At 41.3% G+C, this 17,312-nt stretch overlaps 1 protein-coding gene across 2 annotated transcripts in view; it reads left to right on the top strand.

The window, feature by feature from the left end:
- SHC3 (SHC adaptor protein 3) overlaps positions 1 to 17,312 on the top strand; it is a 194,472-nt gene that overhangs the window by 160,907 nt on the left and 16,253 nt on the right. For both annotated transcript variants that reach the window (XM_075599838.1, XM_075599828.1), the window contains 4 exons: positions 2,404 to 2,530; positions 10,216 to 10,372; positions 11,182 to 11,278; positions 16,466 to 16,660. In XM_075599838.1, the coding sequence (XP_075455953.1) occupies positions 2,404 to 2,530; positions 10,216 to 10,372; positions 11,182 to 11,278; positions 16,466 to 16,660 (576 nt within the window). The remainder of the gene's footprint in view (positions 1 to 2,403; positions 2,531 to 10,215; positions 10,373 to 11,181; positions 11,279 to 16,465; positions 16,661 to 17,312) is intronic.

The raw sequence follows: 17,312 nt of genomic DNA, 5'->3' as shown, positions 1-17,312 counted from the left end.
AAGCTTTTCATTCTGGCCCTTAATCCCTTACTCATGATGTTGACTTCCATGTCAGGTGTTTTTATTCTAATAGTGTATAAGTATTCTCTGTATTTTAATTTGTCTGTATGTTACAATGGAACATTTCTCATGTGCGTCAACCATTGTTTCCACTATCATAACTCTTTTCTACTAATACATGGCTTGATACAGATTAGATAATCCAGGGATGGGAAAGGGGAAAAAGGGAGGGGTAGGGGATGCTCCCGCATCAGCAGGTAAGTGAGTAGTTAGTAGTATGTCAGGCAAAATGCCGGTGCAAAAGAGGAAAAATATAACTGAAAAAAAGAGAGAAAAAGATCCTCCTTGAATGCACTCGGATAGGCCAGTGATTGATGATAATGAGTGTATTTAAAAACCTTTTAATCACAAGAGAAGGTTTAAAACAGGATTGTATAGAGGGGCATGGTATATATAATCCAAGGCCAGCCCCTAATAGGCAAACCAAACAAAATCGTCCTCACTTGAGAGGAGATGTAAGTATAACAACACCTTAATGTGGAACTGTGTCGCTCAGACAATCCCCATTACTATAATACCAGAATAGACGGCCCATAAGCCATATGGAAATCCTTTTATCAATAATTCAATGAACCTAAAATGGTATAGGTCATTGAAGCTAAGTCTGGAAGGGTGATTATCTTACACCGAATGGACAGATGGTATATATCTGGATGATGTCCCTAGTCCACTTAAGCGGTGTGTACAACAAATAAACAAAACATGGTGAAAACAATAACAACGCAACAAAGATGATCATCATAAAAATGGAAACTCAACCACCATATGCATGTAGTAGTGGGATGCGTAGCTGAATAGTGTGTAAGCTCTGCAAAGGGCAAGCACAAAGTGTGCTAACGGAAACGCCCTGAGGCACGGTTCGAAGACCGTATCCAGTTATAGCCTCATGCATGTAGTAGTGGGATGCGTAGCTGAATAGTGTGTGAGCTCTGCAGAGGGCAAGCACAAAGTGTGCTAACGGAGAACGCCCTGAGGCACGGTTCAAAGACCGTATCCAGTTATAGCCTCTGTGTACTGATTGATGTTTAATGCAGAGATCAAAATCACAGGTAGCCTCTCTAGAGTCCGGTAATAAACACTAATCAGACCTAATAATTATAAGTTACTGATAGGTACACGGGGTAAGGAACAGCCTGACTCATAAATCATATTGAGTCTCCCTCTAAGCAGATAAATATCATATATAGATTGCTAGGGCTGATCATGGTCAGTGACCAGTACCCCTGATTACACCTCCCTCCCTTATGTGCATATATTATGCTGGTGACCTGAATGGTAGCTATGGTAAAAATGGAAACATAGCAAACATAATGATGCACAATAGAATATCAGGACATAAAAGTGTCTCAGGTCCTGATAGGGGTGCTACTTAGCTCATGGGTGCATATAGAAGCCATTACACCATCGTAGGTAGAAGGGAACGGCTACAGGATACCATGGGAGGGGTGTTCCGGTCTCGAGGCAGCAGCTACAGCCGCGGAGGCGCCATCTTGGATGCGGTGACGTCACCACGCTCGTAGTCACCTGACGCACGTCTCATGCATATGGTGGTTGAGTTTCCATTTTTATGATGATCATCTTTGTTGCGTTGTTATTGTTTTCACCATGTTTTGTTTATTTGTTGTACACACCGCTTAAGTGGACTAGGGACATCATCCAGATATATACCATCTGTCCATTCAGTGTAAGATAATCACCCTTCCAGACTTAGCTTCAATGACCTATACCATTTTAGGTTCATTGAATTATTGATAAAAGGATTTCCATATGGCTTATGGGCCGTCTATTCTGGTATTATAGTAATGGGGATTGTCTGAGCGACACAGTTCCACATTAAGGTGTTGTTATACTTACATCTCCTCTCAAGTGAGGACGATTTTGTTTGGTTTGCCTATTAGGGGCTGGCCTTGGATTATATATACCATGCCCCTCTATACAATCCTGTTTTAAACCTTCTCTTGTGATTAAAAGGTTTTTAAATACACTCATTATCATCAATCACTGGCCTATCCGAGTGCATTCAAGGAGGATCTTTTTCTCTCTTTCTTGATACAGATTAGCATGACATCTACTCATTGTTGCTGCTGGGCATTAGTTTTCAGAGCTACAGAAGTGTCATCTTTAGTGATCTTTTTCAATAAAGAGATAAATGTGATATTAGAAGTTTAGGTACAGCAACTACAATTAAGAAATTGTGGTTTGGACCAGGAGAAATCCCCGAATATGAAAGAACACAGTGAGGACATAAATAGGAAGTTACAGGAGATATAAAGATATGCTAATTTTATACCATACAATCAAGATACAGTTACATCTGATCACTTATTTTTCTGTTTGCCGTAGCTTGCCATATACTGGAATGCTGTGACGGTCTGGCCCAAGATGTTATCAGCACTATTGGGCAAGCATTCGAACTACGCTTCAAACAATATTTGCAATGTCCTTCTAAGATTCCTGCATTTCCTGACAGGTAAGTAGCTTTTACATTTGTACAGCTTTTCAACCCATCCTCTTTAAAGCTGCAGTGAATTTACACAGAACACCAAACTCAGCACTCACAGGTCTTTTTGATGAAAGCAAAAATGTGAATTTATTAGATCGACGTGTTGGTCCTGTCCAGGGCCTTTCTCAAGGCACAAGGAAACACTGGAAGGAACGACAATATATGCCACCTCATACTCCAGGCCCGGGAAAAAAAACTGGTCAGGTGTGGGCTCCTAGCATTGCTAGGCAACCAATGTAAACATCAAGCGAAGCACCAACATGAATCGCCAGTATATGACAATTTGTGAGCAAAAAAAGTGATGCTATAAAAACATTTAAATTGTAAGAGGAAAGGAAGCTATATGACTATCTATCTATTGAAGTTATTAGATGCATAAACATATTAAATTAGTTGATGAGTCCATTAAGCTTTAAGCGCTAAAGTAGCGGAGCTTGTCTATGTGACGTGTCATATCCATAGGCTTTTGCACAATGTCTAGTATGTGCATATGCGCACCTATGTAATACCCATGTAATATGCGCACCCATGTAATATGCGCACCCATGGAATACCCATGTAATATGCGCACCCATGTAATACCCATGTAATATGCGCACCCATGGAATACCCATGTAATATGCGCACCCATGTAATACCCATGTAATATGCGCACCCATGTAATACCCATGTAATATGCGCACCCATGTAATACCCATGTAATATGCGCACCCATGTAATACTAGAGGAAGCTCGGAATACTCCTGCCTATTGATAGAATTATTTTGTTTCTCTCATCCTTTATGTGTGATGTATATAAATGGGTGTGCTTATTAGATTATGTATATTAGTTATTGCGAAGGTTTGTCCTAAATTGTTCAAAACATTGACTCGGGAAGAGAAAGGATTCAAAATCAACAATGAATACTTTAATATACTTACTATTTGCAGATTAAGTCATTATTTTTGCCACAAGTCCAGAAAACCTCCTGCAATAAATCAGAGTACTCACCAAAGCAAGTAAGAAGGTGGGTCTCCATATGAACCTGTTACGTTGCTGTCCACAAGTTAGGATACGAAGCTGCAGGGCAGAGGTAGGGAGTGATACGCTGACCTTGGCCTGGGATCAGAGTCTTTGAAATGCATGGGTAGTGATGTCCTGTTTTGGGTCAAGGCAGCTGCAGGTAAGAATGGTCAGGTCACAGTTCCGAAGTCGAGGCAGGCAAAGTATAAGGCAGAGGTCGCATACAAGATCAATAGCAAGGGAGCACACCCAGTATAGCAAAACTTTGCACAGGCACTGGCTGAGAGCAACGGGCAGCTATTTAAAGCCCTGGAGCCGGTGTTGACAATCAGACTCAGGGTGACTTCCTAGTTTGGTGGGCATCTTAGGTAGGGCAAGAGCAACCTGGTCCGGTGGCCGTCTTGGCTGCAGAGCGAATCCTCACAGGTCCTCAGCAAGACCAAAAGGATATTCGACAAATGTGTCAACTTTACAAGAAGCGAAATAAATGGAATAGAACTAGAATAAGTCAGGCAAGTATCAATGAATGGGAAGCTTTCAAATTAGATCAATAGGAAAATAAAGACGGAATAAAGCACATTTGGAATAAACAATCTTGTAAGGGCACCTTTTGCTGTGCCTCAAAAGGAAAGAGTATTCAGCCTGTACTCACATATGAATGTAAAACTTGGACCGTAAATGCAAAGACAATTCAGAAGCTTCAGACAACTGAAAGAAGCATGGAGAGATGTATGGATTTATGCTGGGTATTACTTGAAGAGAGAGAAAAAAGAATGAATGGGTCCGAAGCAAACAAAAGTCACAAGGGGTAATAAATTAAAATTGCACTGGACTGGATATATTGCAAAAAGAAATGACTATCGTTAGACAAAGATGGCACATTACTGGATTCCAAGGGATGTTAATAGACCAAGATGACAAGCAAAAGTAATCAAAACATTTGTTGGAGCAACATGGAGAAGATTGTCATGTAACCGCAGTACCTGGAAGAACATAGGGGAAGCCTTCATCTAGCAGTATATGGACAAGGGATGAATATGATGATTATATATGACAAAGCACTATATGTGGGTGTGTATATATATATATATATATATATATATATATTAGAGGTATCAGTACCGTGTTAGCCGAGCTTTAATAATAAAAAATGAATAAACGATACCGTTCTGTGGCTAACGAAATGCTTTTACGGTGAGGAGTAAAGTATTCAACAGTACAACTGAATGTGGGACAAGACCATGCCAGGACGCAAGATGCAAAACCTGCGAAATGCTCCACACAGCAGGCACAATACAAATACCACACAGGAATCTGGAGTACAAAAATCAACGGAAGGTTCACCTGTTCCTCCAGCAATGTCGTGTACCTCATCATGTGCATGAAATGCCCAGGGGGCTGCTACTACATAGGTGAGATGGGATATGGCCTAAACAAGAGAATGAATCTGCATCGCCACAGCATCACACACGGAACAAGAGACAGTCCTGTCGGCGAACATTTCTCTGACTCTGGCCACAAGATGAACGATCTGAAGGTGGCCATACGGAAAGGCAATCTTAGAACATCGAAAGAGAGACGGTTGCATGAATTATAGTTTATGCAACTGTTCGGGACACTTAGCGTTGGCCTAAACCGAGACCGAAGTTTTATGAGTCACTACTGACATGAGAGACCTCTCTTCCCATGAGTGCTAAAGGCCATGTCCATACATACTGCGCTATATATACAGATTTAGGCCATGTACATACACACAGCTGTCTTTTACACATACAAATACTCTGTAATTCCATCCCTATATTCCGATAGAGACCACATAGTATCTACACACATTTATAGTAATACTACAGCCTCTTACATTTCCTCACCTACCCACACCATTGATATACACTCCCACTCCACACACACCTTTTGTAAAGCAGTGTATACACTGTGGGTTCTTTACCAATTTATATTTACATACATACATACTGTCACGGGAGACTCCTGTGGCGGATAGGACCTCGGTAGCCGGAACAGCGGGAGCAGGTAAGATTGTTGGGGTAACGGGCTGAGGTCGGTGGTAAGCAGCAATTCGGATCGTCGTGGGCAAGCAGGGGTCGGTGGCATGTGGGAAGCAGGATTGTCGTGGCACACGCAGAGGTTCGGCAACAGGAAGACAGGAGCAGGAACTCGGCAGGGGAGCAGGGACAGAGACCAGGGAACAAAGTGGGACAAGCCAGATTATCAGCAAGGGCCTTTAAAGGTACAGAACTCCAACACAGGGCAGAACAGGTACAGGAACAGAAGCTGTGGCATAGGTATAGAGTCTGACTCAAAACAAAGGCAAGGTACTAACAGGAAGCAGAACTATAAGACAGAGAGAGGAGCAACAAGAAGACAGGCAGAGAAACCCCAGAGCAGACAGAAGCAGCAACACACCCGGTGGACAAGGAAAGGAACTATGGCTAGGCAGGATGTCTAGGAGACCCTGGCACATACATACATACATCACTAACATTCAGGGACTATTTAACACCTTAAGTCATAAATCGTATACTACACAGGGGGGGGGGGGGGGTGTTAGGTTTCAGTCATAGATAACATTCCTACAGAATATGCACTGTTTTTAAGTTTAACCTTACTGCTTTATTCAATGTACCATCGCCGGAAGAAGAGATCAGTGTATCTCGAAAGCTCGCACAAATAAAAGCATTTAGTTAGCCACATAACGGTATCGTCTATACATTTTTAATTTTATATAACGGAAATAGCCGTGTTAGTCCAATTGCGATAGTGCAGAATAAATGAGTACTTCAGTATTAGGTGAGACCTTTTTTATTTGGACTAATAATTGATATTATAGGTCAGGCTTTCGTGAGTGTTCCACTCTTTTCCTTGGGTCAGAATAAAGATTCCACTCGAGAATAATGGAAAAAAGCCGATGCACTGCTCATTCACAAAAGGAGATGGGGAATCATGAACAAAAAGGTTTATTGATTTAAAAAACATATCTTAGTGTATTATTTATCCCTGTAAATAAACCCCATATAGAGAAAAACTACAGTTCCTTCCTTAATCTGGGACATAAGATCCTACGTTGTAACAGAGACATCACAATTGGAGTTTAATGTGGGCACACCAAAAGGCAATGAGCAGCGGAAAGTGTGGGTTTGAAAATAAATGCAGGGATTTAAAATGGCCGCCCAACTGACGTGAAAAAACGAATTCTGCAAGTAAAGTCTGTCCCACTGTGTATGACCAGTTGTGCTTACAGGATACACAGAGGAAATAGCACCTCCAAGAGGTCACTGTGAAGAATACGCCTGGAAGGAAAAATGCTGGACATAATGTGTTTTCTGTGTAATATGCCTGGCCACACGAAGCAGTGCCCTTTGAGGAAGGATCGACCCTGCGTGGCCCACAAAAGGACCCGCTGATGTGTTTATGGTGTAACGTACCTGGTCACCCCAAACACTGCCCCTTCAGGCCATATGATGACAATGATGATGATGATGATGAGGACTCCTATGGGGCCCCAAGAAAAGGACAGCCTCAGCAGCTAGAGAAATATTTTTTCCAGCGAGCCAAGCAACTGCGGCAAGGAAAATGCAGAAGTTTTCTTTATAAAGGGCACATTCATTACCACTGATGAGAAAGAGAAAGAATGTGTGCCCAGTACTGCTGATGTATCACAATCTACCCCAGTAAAGAAGAACAAGAAAAAGAAAGCTGGTAGGTTGTGTACACAGGAAGCTATAGAAAATGTTAAAGATGGCTCTGTTATGTCAGAAAGGAACCCAACTGAAAATGCTCTTGAGGAGAACTCTCGAAAGCTTGTCCTATGACATAAATTGATAGTCCAAATAATAAAGGTATCACCTAATACTGAAGAACTAATTTATTCTGCACTATCGCAACTGACTAAACACGGCTATTTCCGTTATATATATATATATATATATATATATATATATATATATATACACACACACACACACGCTAGCAAGAAAAGGTTTCTGAACCCCAATGATAATTACGGAAATGTCAGTTTTTCCATGATAGTTTTCTTGAATCAAAACTAGTCTTTTCTTAAATATCCAATAGAGTTTGTATTACCCAATTCCATGTCTTTTGAAAACAAAATGATGTATGAATTAGACAAACAATGAGTAATTAAGTGTCACAGCATGTGAAAAGTAAGTGAAACGTTGGTTTTATCAGATAAATTAAAGGGAATAATTAGAATCAGGTGTTTAAATAATTAGGTAGAGCTTCATGGGTGAGTTTGGGAGGCCCCACCCTATATAAAGATCAGAATCTTTGTGAGTTTGGTCTTCACCATAGGAGTGTGTGGAATCATGTCATGCCACGATCAAACGAAATCTCAGTCTAGAAAGGGTTTCAAAACCATTTCTAAAGATTTGGGGCTCCACCAATCCAAAGTCAGACAGAGAAATGGAGAAAGTTCAAGACAACAGTCACTCTACTCAGGAGCGGTCATCCTATCAAAATCTCTCCAAGAACAAACTGGCAAATCATCCAGGAAGTCACAAAGAACCACAGAGTAACATCCAAGGATCTGCAGACCACTCTCGCCTTGGCTACTCTGAGCGTTCATGACTCAACTATCAGGAAAAGACTGAACAAGAATGGTGTTCATGGAAGGAAATCAATGCTCTCTAAAAAGAACATTACCGCTAGTCTGATATTCACCAAAGAGTACATAGACAATCTTCAAGACTTCTGGAACAATGTTCTTTGGACAGACGAGTCAAAAGGTAGAACTTTTTGGCCTCAATGAGAAATGTTGTTTGGTGACAACCAAACATTGCGTTTGAACTGAAGAACCTCATCCCAACCGTCAAGCACGGTGGTGGGAGTGTGATGGTCTGGGGCTCCTTTGCTGCCTCAGGACCTGGACGGCTTACCATCATTGACACAACCATGCATTGTATCAGAAGATTCTAGAGGAGAGTGTCAGGCCATCCATCCATGAGCTGAAGCTGAAGCAAAAGTGGGTCATGCAGCAAGACAATAGTCCTAAACATACTGTATGAGCAGATTTACAAAAGAATGGCTGCAGAAGATGAAATCCTGCGTTTTAGAATGGCCTAGACAAAGTCTGGACCTTAACCACATTGAAATGTTGTGGCAGGACCTGAAGCGAGCCGTTCATGCAAGGAAACCTCAAATGTCACTGAGTTGAAGCACTTCTGTAACGAGGAACGGGCCCAAAATCCTCAAAACCGATATTATAGACTGACCAGTAGTTACAGGAAACGCTTAGTTGAAGTCATTGCTGCTCAAGGGGTACTGAATCTAAAGGTTCACATATGGATATTGAATGTTTAATTATTTGTGGATAAATACATGTTGAAAAAGTATCATGTTTTTGTGTCAATTGTTTGATAACGTTATCTTTATCCATTATTAGCAAGCTTAAGCCTATAGGGAACCATGTTTAAAATGGTTTTGAAGCAAAAGGTGGCACTGTGTGCTCATTTGCATGTCATTTCCCAGAATCCCTTGCTGCAGTGGAATTGCTGTGTGCTGGGTGATAATGGTGAAAGGCGGGGTTGCAGACCTGCTAAGACATGCAAATGAGCATACAGTAATATTTCCATTTGCTATATATATATATATATATATATATATATATATATATATATATATATATCACACATTAGTTACTGTGTGCTCATTTGCATGTCTTAGACAGGTCTGCAACCCTGCCTTTCACCATTATCGCCCAACATACAGTGCTTCCACTGTAGCAAGGGATTATAGGAAGTGTGATATATATATATATATAACACACACACACACACACACACACACACACACACACACACACACACACACACACACACACACACACACACACACACACACACACACACACACACACACACACACACACACACTTTCTATATGCCTCTAATTATTCGAATTGTATTTTTTTCCAAAATATTGCAGTAATATACACTATTTATGGCTGGCTCCTCTAGCACTAAAAGGGTTAAGGTAGTACAGAATGGCTGTACTGTAGGTATTGAACGTTACTCCCTTTAGTAGACACGTTTCCTTCTAGAATCAAATGTTACTCATTTATTTTCATAGCAGCACTACTAGCTAACCAATTAATTGAGTCTGTAAACGTATAACAATTAAAGTCTGTTTATATAGCAAATACTTAATATTTGCAAAATGTTCTCACTTTTTTAGACTAAAACAAATTGTCCTACTCCATGATCCTTCAAATAGCAAGTTCAAGTTAGATGTGGAAATAACGGGAATGAGAAATGTAGGCAGAAAGTAATAACTGCAGAACATTTTCAGCCATCAGAATGCATGGCGGCATTTCAGTGCATTTCAGTGGTTCCCAAACCACTTCTCGGAGCCCTGTGCCAGGCCACATTTTTAGGGCTACCAACCAATAGCCTGTTCATATGGAAATTAGGTGCAGATATCTGTGAGAGGAGTATTAGTTTCTCGTAAAATTAGTGTGGACAGTGGTAACCAAAGTGTTATTTGAGAACCACTATAAAATATTTCATACTGATGCTTTAAATGAAAACACGTCTAGTTATAATCACACAGAATTAATTACATTCTGATGTCAACTACAATGAATGTCACAATGGTACAATATATTTACTTTTTGTAGAATGCAAAGTTTAGATGAACCCTTGTGGCCAGAGGAAGATGGGTCAGCAACAGAGCCTCAATATTATAACAGTATTCCAAACAAGATGCCTCCACCAGGAGGAATTATTGACGAAAGACTAAGAACACAGCTTCCAAACCAAGGAAACAACACCCAGGTATGTATTATTAGAAGGAAGCAAATACAAAAGAAAAACATAGAACTAATATGGTTAATGAACAAAACCGAGAAAATGGAAGAAAAAAGAAACAAAGTAAGAAAAAAAAAGATCAAATATACATTTTATAGTAACGGAATAATATTGTAACAAGAAAGACGTGCATCCATTATATTTACCATTAGTTAGATTATAAACTGGGTTCTCTACTCCTATTATACTTAAAGTAATCCATAGGCATGCAACAACAACAACAAAAACAATGGGGCAAAATCTTCAGTCGATTGCATTTCGATTCTTGCATCAATATTTTGCGACAGACTATATGTGAACCCCGCTCAGCATTTGTAACAGATAAAAGGCAGGGTTAACTAGATAACTTGAAGAAGAATGAACTAGACAAGAAAGGAATCCCATTCTAGGGCACTTATATGTTTCATAGTAACTATATGTAATAGGATACACTAAAATATAACTTTAAATCGGTTCCTATTATTACATTACATGTTCGTTTATCCTATTACATATACTTACTAGGAGGCATATGAGTGCTCAAGGCTGGGATTCTGTTCTTGTCTAGTTCATCAATATTTTGCCTATGGTTTAAGCTGTATGCCATATCCAAGAAGGTACCCATCCAATGTTTGCGTAAAAGTTTCTACTGTATCTGCCATCACAGTCTCCAAGTGTAGTAAATTCCACAGTTTCACTGCCATTACAGTCTATATAATTGTTTCTTTGAGTTAAACCTGTTTGTAAATCTAAGACATACGCCACAAAATCTCACAAATATTTTGTTCACAAATTAGCTCATGCCCCCTGCTGGAAACGAGCAAACGTATTACCAAGGTCGACACCTGGTTGAAAAGTCCAGTGAAAGCTTTCAACAAGCTATTAAGCGACAAGGTAAGTTACTTCTGGTAATCAGAAAAGTGCAATCCTCCCTAGTCAAGAATTTTATACCACTCTAAACGGTGTACTCAATTTAAAAACACGGCCTCCTTTTAAGGTTCTAAAGAATTTCAAATTCTCATAATCTGGTAAAAAAAAGTGTTATAGTTTATACCAGTGTTTCCCAATCGGGATTCCGCAGCACCCTGGGGTTCCGTGAGAGGATCAAAAGGGTGCTGCAGGTTTTCCCCAATCTCCCAGAGCAGGGAGAGAGCAGGGCAGTTTCCTCTATCATGATTGGCTGCATTACCCAAGCAGCAGCCAATCAGGAGGAAGTGTCAGGAGCCTGCAGGGTGTGGCCAAGCAGAGAAGGAGGAAGCAGCTTGGGCAATAGAGAAGTGAGGCTGTGCGTCTCTGTCCTGTGTGTATTTGTTCTGTTGCACGTGTGTGTGTTTTTCAGTGATTGTCCTGTTTTGTGTGTGTGTGTGTGTGTGTGTTTTCTGTGACTCTCTGCCCCCTCTGACTCCTGTGACTCCCTGCCCCCTCTGACTCCTGTGACTCCCTGAACCCTCTGACTCCTGTGACTCCCTGTCCCCTCTGACTCCTGTGACTCCCTGTCCCCTCGGACTCCTGTGACTCCCTGAACCCTCTGACTCCTGTGACTCCCTGCCCCCTCTGACTCCTGTGACTCCCTGAACCCTCTGACTCCTGTGACTCCCTGAACCCTCTGACTCCTGTGACTCCCTGTCCCCTCTGACTCCTGTGACTCCCTGTCCCCTCTGACTCCTGTGACTCCCTGCCCCCTCTGACTCCTGTGACTCCCTGTCCACTCTGACTCCAGTGACTCCCTGTCCCCTCTGACTCCAGTGACTCCCTGTCCCCTGTGACTCCCTGTCCCCTCTGACTCCTGTGACTCCCTGTCCCCTCTGACTCCTGTGATTCCCTGTCCCCTCTGACTCCTGTGACTCCCTGCCCCCTCTGACTCCTGTGACTCCCTGTACCCTCTGACTCCTGTGACTCCCTGTCCCCTCTGACTCCTGTGACTCCCTGCCCCCTCTCACTCCTGTAACTCCCTGCCCCCTCTGACTCCAGTGACTCCCTGTCCCCTCTGACTCCTGTGACTCCCTGTCCCCTCTGACTCCTGTGACTCCCTGTCCCCTCTGACTCCTGTGACTCCCTGTCCCCTCTGACTCCTGTGACTTCCTGTCCCCTCTGACTCCTGTGACTCCCTGTCCCCTCTGACTCCTGTGACTCCCTGCCCCCTCTGACTCCTGTGACTCCCTGTACCCTCTGACTCCTGTGACTCCCTGTCCCCTCTGACTCCTGTGACTCCCTGTCCCCTCTGACTCCTGTGCAGGGTTGCCACCTTCAACTGATGGTCAACCCGGAGAAAATGAAAAAAAAAAAATCCCTCAATTGGCGGTGTGCTGCGGCGGCGGCGGCATCTCCCGGCATCCTGCTGCAACTACCCCTCCAACTGCAGTGAACATGGCAGCGCGGCGTCAAATGATCTAGGGTTCAATTCCTGAATGGTATAATATATAAATGTCAAATGACGCCGCGTGGCCATTTTGAAAGGAGCTGCAGAGGAAACACTGAAATTTGAAGGAGAAGAATGCCGGAGATGCCGCCACCGGGAGATTGGTGGGCTAAACCGTAGCCCGGAGGTGAGTACGTCAAACCCGAAGTGGTGGTAACCCTGCTCATATGACTCTCTGCCCATCCTGACTCCTTTGACTCCGTGTCCCCTCTGACTCCTGTGACTCCCTTCCCCCTCTCACTGTCTATCTGTCTCTGACTCCTATGACAGTCTATCTGTCCTGTGTTTTCTGTGACCTGTCCAGTTGTAGGGGTCAGGGCAGGCCAGGACTAGATTTACGTACAGGCCCTCCCCCACCCTGGTGGCATTTTGAGCCCTCCCCCCCCCCCATTTCACACCTCACGAGTCCCCTCTATTTCTCCCCCTCCGTCTCACTCCCTCTTCCTCAGTCACCCCCTCCCATGTATTTTTCTTCCCTGCGTCTCATTCTTACTCACTCACTCCCTTTCCCCCTCTCTCCTCTCACTCAATCCCCCCCCCCCACAAATTACATATAACTCCACTCCCCCAATACATTTTAAAAAGTCCCCCACTCCTTCATTTTAAAAAGCCCCCACTCACCTATTGTAAAAGCCCCCACCCCCAGTACATTTTAAAAAGCCCCCCACTATATATATATATATATATATATATATATGCAAATATAGCTGTATGCTCATCTGCATGTCTTAGGCAGGTCTGCAACCCCGCCTTTCCCCATTATCACCCAGCATACAGCACTTCCACTGCAGCAAGGGATTCTGGGAAATGACATGCAAATGAGCACACAGTGTCACTTTTTGCCTCAATAACCATTTTTAACATGGTTCCCTATAGGCTTAAGCTTGCTGCATGGTCACAGCTTTGAGCACAGCCAGGGTTAAGGTGCATACCCAGAAAACCACCCACAGACAGCTGTTTCGACCTTGATGTTAAAAATGGTTATTGAGGCAAAAAGTGACACTGTGTGCTCATTTGCATGTCATTTCCCAGAATCCCTTGCTGCAGTGGAAGTGCTGTATGCTGGGTGATAATGGGGAAAGGCGGGGTTGCAGACCTGCCTAAGACATGCAGATGAGCATACAGCTATATTTGCATATTTGCTTTCCTGTGGAGGGTTTTTGTCACTTTTTTTACTCACCATAACTTAACTCAGTATTATGGTTTATATATATATATATATATATATATATATATATATATATATATATATGTATGTATGTATGTATGTATGTATGTATGTATGTATGTATGTATGTATGTATGTATGTATGTATGTATGTATGTATGTATGTATATATATATATATATATATGTATACACACACACACACACACACACACACACACACACACACACACACACACACACACACACACACACACACACACACACACACACACACACACACACACACACACACACACACACACACACATAAAATATGTATTGTGGGGGGCTTTTAATTTTTTTTCAATATATATATATAAATATATATATATATATATATATATATATATATATATTTTTTTTTTTATCACTGTGTATTTTTGTCATATTGGAAGTAGCTCTTGGCTCCCTTTGTGTTTTGATATATATATATATATATCATGTTTTGATATATATAGCATGTTTTAGGGACTCTAATTAATATAATTAAGGTCATATATATATATATATATATATATATATATATATATATATATATATATATATATATATATAACCTTAATTATATTAATTAGAGTCCCTAAAACATGCGCAGTTGGTGTGCGGTACAGAGTGGCAACCTGTTGCAAAAGATAGGTATGTCAATCAGTATACATATCAATTAGGAGTATAAACGGTTGTATTACCCTATTCGTGTCTCTAACGGACTCACTGTACACTTGCAGTAAACAAATATATATGCCACGTTCGTCCCCCACATATTGCGCTATATACAAATCATCATGAATCAGAGAGATCCACTATCTCTCATATGGAGTCAAGTAAGTATGATGTATCATGGAGACTTATAGTAATAGTAATAGCAAAACGGAGTTGCTGAAGGAGGAAAATAACAGCGCTATGCAACCTGACATCCACGTTGTGTTGAACTACTCCCGGTGCTGCGGCTCCACCACCGACGTCAAGAGTGACGACACTAAAATCCGATGGACCGTTTCGCGTGCGATCCCCGCTTCATCAGGGTAGGAGGAGTCAATTATCACTCCTACAGGTAAACTATATATACCCTGTGACTGTATGTTCTGTGGCCAATGATTAGAGAATCCTGTATAGAAGTGTGATTGCAACTGAATTGATTGCAGACGCTATTGTTAACCCCCTCATATATTCATTGTATTTATATGGGAGATAAAATGGAGCTAATAGGGAAAGAAGCCCGAAACGGTCCGTCAGATTTGAGTGAATTGTGGAAGGGATGTTTATACTCAGGGAGTATTAACCCCTTGTGGGGCTAACTTGCCTTCCCACATACGGAGTACTCCCTATCCCTCTCTTGTGCACCACCACCAAGATGGTAAACAATCTATTGTATATATACCTTCACACCCTGTGTCCCTTGAGTTGATATTAATAAAACTTTATTATTTGATATTTGGTTCTAAAATTCAATAGAATGGCTTTACGGGATTATTTGTAGCCTTGATAAACACGGTCCCTCCATTTTCTACTGTCCACGAGTGCAAGATTTAAGGGGTTCTTTTGGTTGCAGAATCTTCTATTTTTCTACTTCAGTTTGTGCACCTATATAGTTATATTCCCTTTTTGCACCTTGGGCATTTTTATTACCCATTACATCAATAGGTGAGCGGTTGGCAACTTGATATATACACCCCAAAAACTTTGCAGGAGGCTGACCACATGATTGGAATTACCTACATCACTTTTTTTAAAACTGTAATAGGGATGTGTAATTTAATATAGTCTGTTCAACCTACAAAAAAATGTCCCTGATTAGGGCCTCAAGAGGCTGACACTGCTACCGGTAACAGGATTATCCTGATCAAGATAATTTCACCCTTCAAGCAGCAACACGTGAAAAATGCTATATCTAAAAAAAATGTAAAAAATCAGTTCTGTAGCATTTTTTTAAACTCCTAATACCATTTTTAATGATTTTTTAAAATGTATATTCTTAGATCATTCTTTGGTTGCTACAGCAACCATTTAGAAAGTCATATCCACTTCATCTTTTGAAACACACCTTTTTGAGTTCTGCCCTTTGGCAACAAAGTACCACAAACATATCTGTTGCTGGGTCCAAACAGCAGACTGTCTTTTACTCTGAAAGCTGTAACAATAATGTGTTACACAATGTTACATATCAGTTGCAGCATTTCACAGACTGTAGTACAAAGTTGGAAGGCGGCAAGGGTTTTGACAGGAGCACCAAACAATTGCCATGCCACCTTAGGTAAGAATGTAGAATTATACATTGTCACATGCTTTACATATATTAAAAAATATAAAAACAAAAAGAGGAATGCAGTATTGCTGCTTTAATGTAGCTCAGAGGAGCAAAAAGAAAAAAAATGTTTTTGGCTACCCTTCCCTATAGTTCTGAGAACCATTTATCTTTACTTTACCAGTGTTTCTCCTTTCTTGTTCTTTCACAGCATCTTTAGACATATATAGTCAACCAGAAGGAAAGTCACCGGTAAATCAAACAGGCAATGCACCATCGTATGTCAACACCCAGCACATAAATAAGCAAACTTTGGGTGCACTGCAAAAGTGTGTCGGTACAACATTCTGCGTATCAATGGACAGCACCAAGGATAACAGCCCAAGAAAAGATATATTCGACATGAGTAAGTTATTTGGATAAAAATGATGACTTGTTTTAACAATCTATTCAGATGCAGCAGTCGTTATTCGAACACTTCACGTGTTATATACCTCGGAATACCCATGTCATGGCGCGTGATTTCTTCCAACCGTACCGCCTTTAGACGCGAGTGCAGGCGAGTGCAGGTGAGTGCAGAAAATGGCATTTTAGTGTTCTGGTTTTTAAACACCTGAAATTGACACAGTAGCACCGTAGCACAGTACTGAACACATTACAATTCATTCATTTCATTACACACAAAGAAACAGAATCCATGAAATTCAAACAAAGCAACCGCGATAAACCCGTGTGCCTTGGGCGATTGTCCGGGTTAGTGCCGCGTGGAATACAGCAGAGCACACGAAAACGGCTCCGTGATTTGTTCGAATAACGGCCACTGCATATGTATGATGACAGATACATGGTTACAAATACATAGTGACATTAAGTGAACAGGGTTATACATTATATACAACACATTGTATGCACAGTAAGAGATAAGCGTTGATAAATGTATGTAGAAAAACACCATCACTCCACATACTGACTAGTAACCAGTGCTAAAAAATCCCTGTTGGTAGTAGGGAGATTCAGTTATGGACTCTATAGTGAAGAAGCCTATATATTATATATAA

The sequence above is a fragment of the Ascaphus truei genome, chromosome 1, assembly GCF_040206685.1.
Source record: "Ascaphus truei isolate aAscTru1 chromosome 1, aAscTru1.hap1, whole genome shotgun sequence".
Lineage (NCBI taxonomy): Eukaryota > Metazoa > Chordata > Amphibia > Anura > Ascaphidae > Ascaphus > Ascaphus truei.
This window is presented reverse-complemented; position numbering and strand designations above follow the sequence as displayed.